We start from the raw sequence: 8,318 nt of genomic DNA, 5'->3' as shown, positions 1-8,318 counted from the left end.
AACCACAAGGCTACCTGCCTCTAACCACTAGGCTACCTCCCTCTAACCACTAGGCTACCTGCCTCTAAACCACTAGGCTACCTGCTCTAACCACTAGGCTACCTGCCTCCTCTAACCACTAGGCTACATGCCTATCCCCTCTAACCACTAGGCTACCTGCCTCTAACCACTAGGCTACCTGCCTATCCCCTCTAACCACTAGGCTACCTGCCTATCCCCTCTAACCACTAGGCTACCTCCCTCTAACCACTAGGCTACCTGCCTATCCCCTCTAACCACAAGGCTACCTGCCTCTAACCACTAGGCTACCTGCCTCTAAACCACTAGGCCTCCTGCCTCTAAACCACTAGGCTACCTCCCTCTAACCACTAGGCTACCTCTCTCTAACCACTAGGCTACCTCCCTCTAACCACTAGGCTACCTCCCTCTAACCACTAGGCTACCTCCCTCTAACCACTAGGCTACCTCCCTCTAACCACTAGGCTACCTCTCTCTAACCACTAGGCTACCTGCCTCTAAACCACTATGCTAACTCCCTCTAACCACTAGGCTACCTCCCTCTAACCACTAGGCTACCTGCCTCTAAACCACTAGGCTACCTCCCTCTAACCACTAGGCTACCTCCCTCTAACCACTAGGCTACCTCCCTCTAACCACTAGGCTACCTCCCTCTAACCACTAGGCTACCTCCCTCTAACCACTAGGCTACCTCCCTCTAACTACTAGGCTACCTCCCTCTAACCACTAGGCTACCTGCCTCTAAACCACTAGGCTACCTCCCTCTAACCACTAGGCTACCTCCCTCTAACCACTAGGCTACCTGCCTCTAAACCACTAGGCTACCTCCCTCTAACCACTAGGCTACCTCCCTCTAACCACTAGGCTACCTCCCTCTAACCACTAGGCTACCTCCCTCTAACCACTAGGCTACCTCCCTCTAACCACTAGGCTACCTCCCTCTAACCACTAGGCTACCTGCCTCTAAACCACTAGGCTACCTCCCTCTAACCACTAGGCTACCTCCCTCTAACCACTAGGCTACCTGCCTCTAACCACTAGGCTACCTCCCTCTAACCACTAGGCTACCTGCCTCCTCTAACCACTAGGCTACCTGCCTATCCCCTCTAACCACTAGGCTACCTGCCTCCTCTAACCACTAGGCTACCTGCCTATCCCCTCTAACCACTAGGCTACCTGCCTATCCCCTCTAACCACTAGGCTACCTGCCTATCCCCTCTAACCACTAGGCTACCTGCCGCCCTTTTTTTAGATCTCTCCATTTGCTCCAGACATTATTATGAGTCGTCCTCCTCTCAGCAGCCTCCTGTGTTGTAATCCATCTCTCTATTACACCCACCCCTTATCTTCAATCTATCCAGTAGGTAACTTAATTACTGTGGATCATATGGGTGTCCAATACAATCAATTTTTATGTGATTTTTCTCGTAAAATAGCGATAATATTCCAACCGGGAGACGTTGTATCCATTCAAACACTGAAAGAAGTAAAATGGAGTCGTCACATGCACACGCGTGCCAGTGTCATTGTTCTCAGAACGACCACTTTCCAAAAGCCCTACTGTTTTTCGCCCAGGGACTGCAGAGTTATCATTCCACGTTCTGGCGCCTTGTGAGAGCCTATGGGAGCCTTAGAAAATGTCACGTTACAGCAGAGATTCTGTATTTTTGATAGAGATGCCCTAGAAGGAGAACAAATTGTCAGACAGGGCACTTCCTGTATAGAATCTTCTCAGGTTTTGGCCTGCCATAGGAGTTCTGTTATACTCACAGACACCATTCAAACAGTTTTGGAAACTTTAGAGTGTTTTCTATCCAAATCTACTAATTATATGCATATTCTAGTTTCTGGGCAGGAGTAGTAACCCGATTAATCGGGTACGTTTTTTATCCGGCCGTGAAAATACTGCCCCCTATCCTAAACAGGTTAATTACTGTGGATCATATGGGTGTCCAATACAGTTCATTCGGAAAGTATTCAGACACCTTGAATTTTTCCACATTTTGTTACATTTTACAGCCTTATTCTAAAATTGATTAATAAATTGCCCCCCCCCCCATCCATCTACAGTCGTGGCAAAAAGAATTGAGAATGACACAAATATTAATTTTCACAAAGTCTGCTGCCTCAGTTTGTATGATGCAATTTGCATATACTCCAGAATGTTATGAAGAGTGATCAGATGAATTGCAATTAATTGCAAACTCCCTCTTTGCCATGCAAATGAACTGAATCCCCCAAAAAACATTTCCACTGCATTTCAGCCCTGCCACAAAAGGACCAGCTGATATCATGTCTGTAACGATTGGCGTCGGGTGATGAGGAAGTGGACCAAAACGCAGCTGGGAGCGAACACATGTTTATTCTTTTACACCGAAATAAACACGTACAAAACAAAGAAAGTACCGATACGTTAGCTGCTCAAAATCAAAGAGACAACAACCCACAAACATCGTGGGGGGAAAGGAACTTAAATGTGATTCCCAATCAGACATAACTAGCGACAGCTGTCTGATTGGAAATCACCCCCGAGCCCAACATAGAAATAAACCACAAAGAAAGGCTATAACAAAACATAGAAAATAAACCATAGAAATACCACACCCTGACCAAAATAGCAGAGTTCCCCTGGTCAGGGCGTGACAGTACCCCACCTCCAACGGTGCGTACTCCCGGCGCACCAACCTAAAGTCTATTAGGGGGGGGACCCGGGTGGGCGCCTCACCCTCGGTGGAGGCTCTGGCCCCGGGCGTGTTTCTCCCCCTGCCTCCACCCTAGCCCTACCCCTCTGGCCCGGACTGGACCACGGTGGAGCGGCATGCTCAGGCTCCGGAGCGGAGCCGCCGACCGGAACAGGACTGGTCACCGGTGGACCGGACACAGGCCGTGCTGGACTGTGGACACGCGCCGTGGGCCTGGTGCGGGGAACAGGGACGGGCCGGACAGGACCGGGGACACGCACCACCAGCCTGGTGCGGGGAGCAGGGACGGGCCGGACTGGCCTGGGGACACGCACCACCAACCTGGTGCGGGGAGCAGGGACGGGCCGGACTGGACTGGGGACACGCACCACCGGCTTGGTGCGGGGAGCCGGGATGGGCCGGACAGGACTGTGGACACGCACCACTAACCTGGTGCGGGGAGCAGGGACGGGCCGGACTGGACTGGGGACACGCACCACTGGCTTGGTGCGGGGAGCAGGGACGGGCCGGACTGGGGACACGCACCACTGGCTTGGTGCGGGGAGTAGGAATGGGCCGGACAGGACTGGGGACACGCACCACTAACCTGGTGCGGGGAGCAGGGACGGGCCGGACTGGACTGGGGACACGCACCACTGGCTTGGTGCGGGGAGCAGGGACGGGCCGGACTGGACTGGGGACACACACCACTGGCTTGGTGCGGGGAGCAGGGATGGGCCGGACAGGACTGTGGACACGCACCACCAACCTGGTGCGGGGAGCAGGGACGGGCCGGACAGGACTGGGGACACGCACCACTGGCTTGGTGCGGGGAGCAGGAATGGGCCGGACAGGACTGGGGACGTCTGGCAGCTCGGGACAGTCTGGGCAGTCTGGCCCCTCCGGCAGTTCAGCGCAGTCTGGCCACTCCGGCAGTTCAGCGCAGTCTGGCCACTCCGGCAGTTCAGCGCAGTCTGGCCACTCCGGCAGTTCAGCGCAGTCTGGCCACTCCGGCAGTTCAGCGCAGTCTGGCCACTCCGGCGACTGTTGACTGGCGGGCAGCTCCGACGACTGTTGACTGGCAGGCAGCTCCGACGACTGTTGACTGGCGGGCAGCTCCGACGACTGTTGACTGGCGGGCAGCTCCGACGACTGTTGACTGGCGGGCAGCTCCGACGACTGTTGACTGGCGAGGCTGGGTTCACGCACTTGAAGCCTGGTGCGTGGTGCTGGTACCGGATATATAGGACCATGGAGGCTTACTGGCGGTCTCGAGCTTAACCCTGGCATCGCCCTTTCTGGCTGAATGCCTGCTACCCCCTGGTAACTGCGGGGCGCTGGTATAGCGCGTACTGGCCTAAAAACACTTGGCCTCGCCATAACACCCATTACCCCGAAGCATAAGCCCTGTCCATTAACTGGCCTCCGAAAAGCAGTCCGGGGATTTGGCCTGGGGCTCCAAACTTGCCCCGCAAAACTCCCCTTGTACCCCCCCCCAAAAAATTCTTGGGGAGGCCTCTCGAGTTTCCTCAACTCCTCGTTCCTCTGCTGCTTGGTCCTGGTTTGGTGGGTTGTTCTGTAACGATTGGCGTCGGGTGATGAGGAAGTGGACCAAAACGCAGCTGGGAGCGAACACATGTTTATTCTTTTACACCGAAATAAACACGTACAAAACAAAGAAAGTACCGATACGTTAGCTGCTCAAAATCAAAGAGACAACAACCCACAAACATCGTGGGGGGAAAGGAACTTAAATGTGATTCCCAATCAGACATAACTAGCGACAGCTGTCTGATTGGAAATCACCCCCGAGCCCAACATAGAAATAAACCACAAAGAAAGGCTATAACAAAACATAGAAAATAAACCATAGAAATACCACACCCTGACCAAAATAGCAGAGTTCCCCTGGTCAGGGCGTGACAATGTCAGTGATTCTTTCATTAACACAGGTGTGAGTGTTGACGAGGACAAGGCTGGAGATCACTCTGTTATGCTGATTGAGTTCGAATAACAGACTGTAAGCTTCAAAAGGAGGGTGGTGCTTGGAATCATTGTTCTTCTTCTGTCAACCATGGTTACCTGCAAGAAAACACATGCCGTCATCATTGCTTTGCAAAAAAGGGCTTCACAGGCAAAGATATTGCTGCCAGTAAGATTGCACCTAAATCAACCATTTATCGGATCATCAAAAACTTCAAGGAGAGCGGTTAAATTGATGTGAAGAAGGCTTCAGGGCGCCGAAGAAAGATCAGCAAGCGACAGGACCGTCTCCTAAAGTTGATTCAGCTGCGGGATTGGGGGCACCACCAGTACAGAGCTTGCTCAGGAATGTCAGCAGGCAGGTGTGAGTGCATCTGCACGCACAGTCAGGCGAAGACTTTTGGAGGATGGCCTGGTGTCAAGAAGGGCAGCAAAGAAGCCACTTCTCTCCAGGAAAAACATCAGGGACAGACTGATATTCTGCAAAAGGTGCAGGGTTTGGACTGCTGAGGACTTGGGTAAAGTCATTTTCTCTGATGAATCCCCTTTCCGATTGTTTGGGGCATCCGGAAAAAAGCTTGTCCGGACAAGACAAGGTGAGCGCTACCATCAGTCCTGTGTCATGCTAACAGTATCACATTTACTTAAGTATTCAGACCCTTTACTCAGTACTTTGTTGAAGCACCTTTGGCAGCAATTACAGCCTCGAATATTCTTGGGTATGACGCTGCAAGCTTGGCACACCTGTATTTGGGGAGTTTCTCCCATTCTACTCTGCAGATCCTCTCAAGCTCTGTCAGGTTGGATGGGGAGCGTCGCTGCACAGCTATTTTCAGGTCTCTCCAGACAAGTTCGATCGGGTTCAAGTCTGGGCTCTGGCTGGGCCACTTAAGGACATTCAGAGACTTGTCCCGAAGCCACTCCTGCGTTGTCTTGGCTGTATGCTTAGGGTGGTTGTCCTGTTGGAAGATGACTTTTCGCCCCAGTCTGAGGTCCTGAGTGCCCCGGAGCAGGTTTTCATCAAGGATCTCTCTGTACTTTGCTCCATTAATCTTTCCCTCGATCCTGACTAGTCTCCCAGTCCCTGCCCCTGAAAAACATCCCCACAGCATGATGCTGTCGCCACCATGCTTCACCGTTGGGATGGTGCCAGGATTATTCCAGACGTGACATTTGGTATTCAAGACAAAGAGTTCAATCTTGGTTTCATCAGACCAGAGAATCTTGTTTCTCATGGTCTGAGAGTCCTTTAGGTCCCTTTTGGCAAACACCAAGTGGGCTGTCATATGCTTTTACTGAGGAGTGGCTTCAGTGTGGCCACTCTACCATAAAGGCCTGGTTGGTGGAGTGCTGCAGAGATGGTTGTCCTTCTGGAAGGTTCTTATATCTCCCCAAAGGAACTCTAGAGCTTTGTCTGAGTGATTATCGGGTTCTTGGTCAACTCCCTGACCAAGCCCCTTCTCCCCCGATTGCTCAGTTTGGCCGGGCAGCCAGCTCTATGAAGAGTCTTGGTGGTTCCAAACTTCTTCTATTTAAGAATGATGGAGGCCACTGTGTTCTTGGGGACCTTCAATGCTGCAGAAATGTTTTGGCACCCTTCCCCAGATCTGTGCCTAGACACAATCCTGTCTCGACGCTCTACAGACAATTTAAGAATGACGGAGGCCACTTTCAATGCTGCAGACATTTAGGTTGTTGATTGTTTTTATAAAATTGCAAAAAAAAATCTAAAAAACGTTTTTTGCTTTTTCATTTTGGGGTATTGTGTATTGTTTTAATCAATTTTAGAATATGGCTGTAGTGTAACAAAATGTGGAAAAGGAAAGGGGTCTGAATACTTCCCGAATGCACCACATACTCCTCCCATGTTTGTGTATATAATATTGAGTTGTTTCTGTGATGGAATTAACGGTGTAAAGTGTAATATTATTATTCAAAAGTGAGAATCTATTCAACGATGTTTCTACTGTAAAGAAATGTAAATTGATTATGTATAAGTCTAAATGTTCGTGTGTGTCATATGAATGAATAATGGCGACTTTTGTTTGAAATGATATACCAGAGACTTTTCATGAAGAGCATACTGTGCCTATGCATTTTTGTTTTATAGCGACTTCTCTAGAGTTGTAGTCCTATCAACACAGATTTTCACCGGAGGAAAAGCAGAACGTTTAATATTCATGGAGAATGAAATTGTAAATTTGCTAAACATGGCATATTCTTCCTGATAGAATAGGATAGAATATAATAGAGATTGGTACGCCACACCTCTTTTGGGGGTCGTAACTAGTTACCACAGCCACAAAGTCATAATTACGTTTGAACCCCGCCTATTTCTACAATTTATCTTCTTAAAAATCTGATTTTAAACCCAGTTCTAACCGTATGCCTAACCCTAATTAAGACCAAAAAAATAAATAAAACACACGTTTGTTTTCATGAACTTTTTACGACAGCCATTTTAACTCTGTCGCTGTGGTAACTAGTGACAACCCTCTTTAGCCACACTCAACATGGCGGAAAACCACTGACGTTTGTAAACAACGACTTCCTACTTTACAGCAACACGATCTACTGTCGTACATTGCATTTCTTTTGCATCCCATGCCATGGATACAAGCTTGCAGACAGAATTATGTGTCTACACGTGGGTAAGTGTCTTTATCAACCAAGGTTTTTTTTGTTTTTGTATTTATCATGACACTCGTATTTAGCTAATACAGATCCACTTTGTTGCCATAGTAACGTTAGCTAGCTACGTTTTGTCAAGCACATTAGTTTCAAGAATGCTAGCTACCAAAACGCATGTTAGCGTCAGTTAGCTAACGTTTAAAACTAACTAGAATTAGCTAACTAGTGATCTCTCCTTCTCTGGCAGTTGTTTATACCGGAGATTTTTTTTTTTTTTTTTTATGAATCAATTTCATATGTTAAATATAAACACACAGAGTAGGAACTGCATCTCAATTCGCACTGTCAATACCTCATTGAAAACATTGCAGGGCACGAACAGTTACTGGCAGTTAGGACAAGGCCATGTTGAAGACCGGTCAGTGCCCAGCCTCGCTGATGGGGCCCTACAGATGGGAGCAGTGCGCCAACTCAGTGGAGGTGGTGGGCATTCGGCTGTGGTCTCTGGTGAGTGTGGCTCATGATGGCATTTTTTTGTTGTCATGAAGAAAGTTATCTAATAATCTGTGAAAGGTTGACTTTGTCTCCCTCTGCTGGACATATGGCTTCTCCTTTTGGTGTGTCAATAAAGCTACAGTGAGGGGGGAAAAGTATTTGATCCCCTGCTGATTTTGTACATTTGCCCACTGACAAAGAAATGATCAGTCTATCATTTTAATGGTAGGTTTATTTGAACAGTGAGAGACAGAATAACAACAAAAAAATCCAGAAAAACGAATGTCAAAAATGTTATATAATGATTTGCATTTTAATGAGGGAAATAAGTATTTGACCCCTCTGCAAAACATGACTTAGTACTTGGTGCGAAAACCCATGTTGGCAATCACAGACGTCAGATGTTTCTTGTAGTTGGCCACCAGGTTTGCACACATCTCAGGAGGGATTTTGTCCCACTCCTCTTTGCAGATCTTCTCCAAGTCATTAAGGTTTCGAGGCTGACGTTTG

The 8,318-nt window shown here is 48.8% G+C and overlaps 1 protein-coding gene across 4 annotated transcripts in view; it reads left to right on the top strand.

The window, feature by feature from the left end:
• The window catches only part of sergef (secretion regulating guanine nucleotide exchange factor), a 45,771-nt gene that overhangs the window by 4,951 nt on the left and 32,502 nt on the right, over nucleotides 1-8,318 (top strand). For 3 of the 4 annotated variants that reach the window (XM_029757443.1, XM_029757445.1, XM_029757446.1), the window contains 2 exons: nucleotides 7,245-7,333; nucleotides 7,685-7,820. In XM_029757443.1, the coding sequence (XP_029613303.1) occupies nucleotides 7,245-7,333; nucleotides 7,685-7,820 (225 nt within the window). Of the gene's footprint in view, nucleotides 1-6,494; nucleotides 7,334-7,684; nucleotides 7,821-8,318 lie in introns of those variants that run through there. The other variant, XM_029757444.1, reaches the window with a different exon arrangement.

The sequence above is a fragment of the Salmo trutta genome, chromosome 7 (assembly GCF_901001165.1).
Source record: "Salmo trutta chromosome 7, fSalTru1.1, whole genome shotgun sequence".
Classification (NCBI taxonomy): domain Eukaryota; kingdom Metazoa; phylum Chordata; class Actinopteri; order Salmoniformes; family Salmonidae; genus Salmo; species Salmo trutta.
The sequence above is the reverse complement of the archived record's forward strand: the minus strand, read 5'-3'. Positions and strand labels throughout refer to the sequence as shown.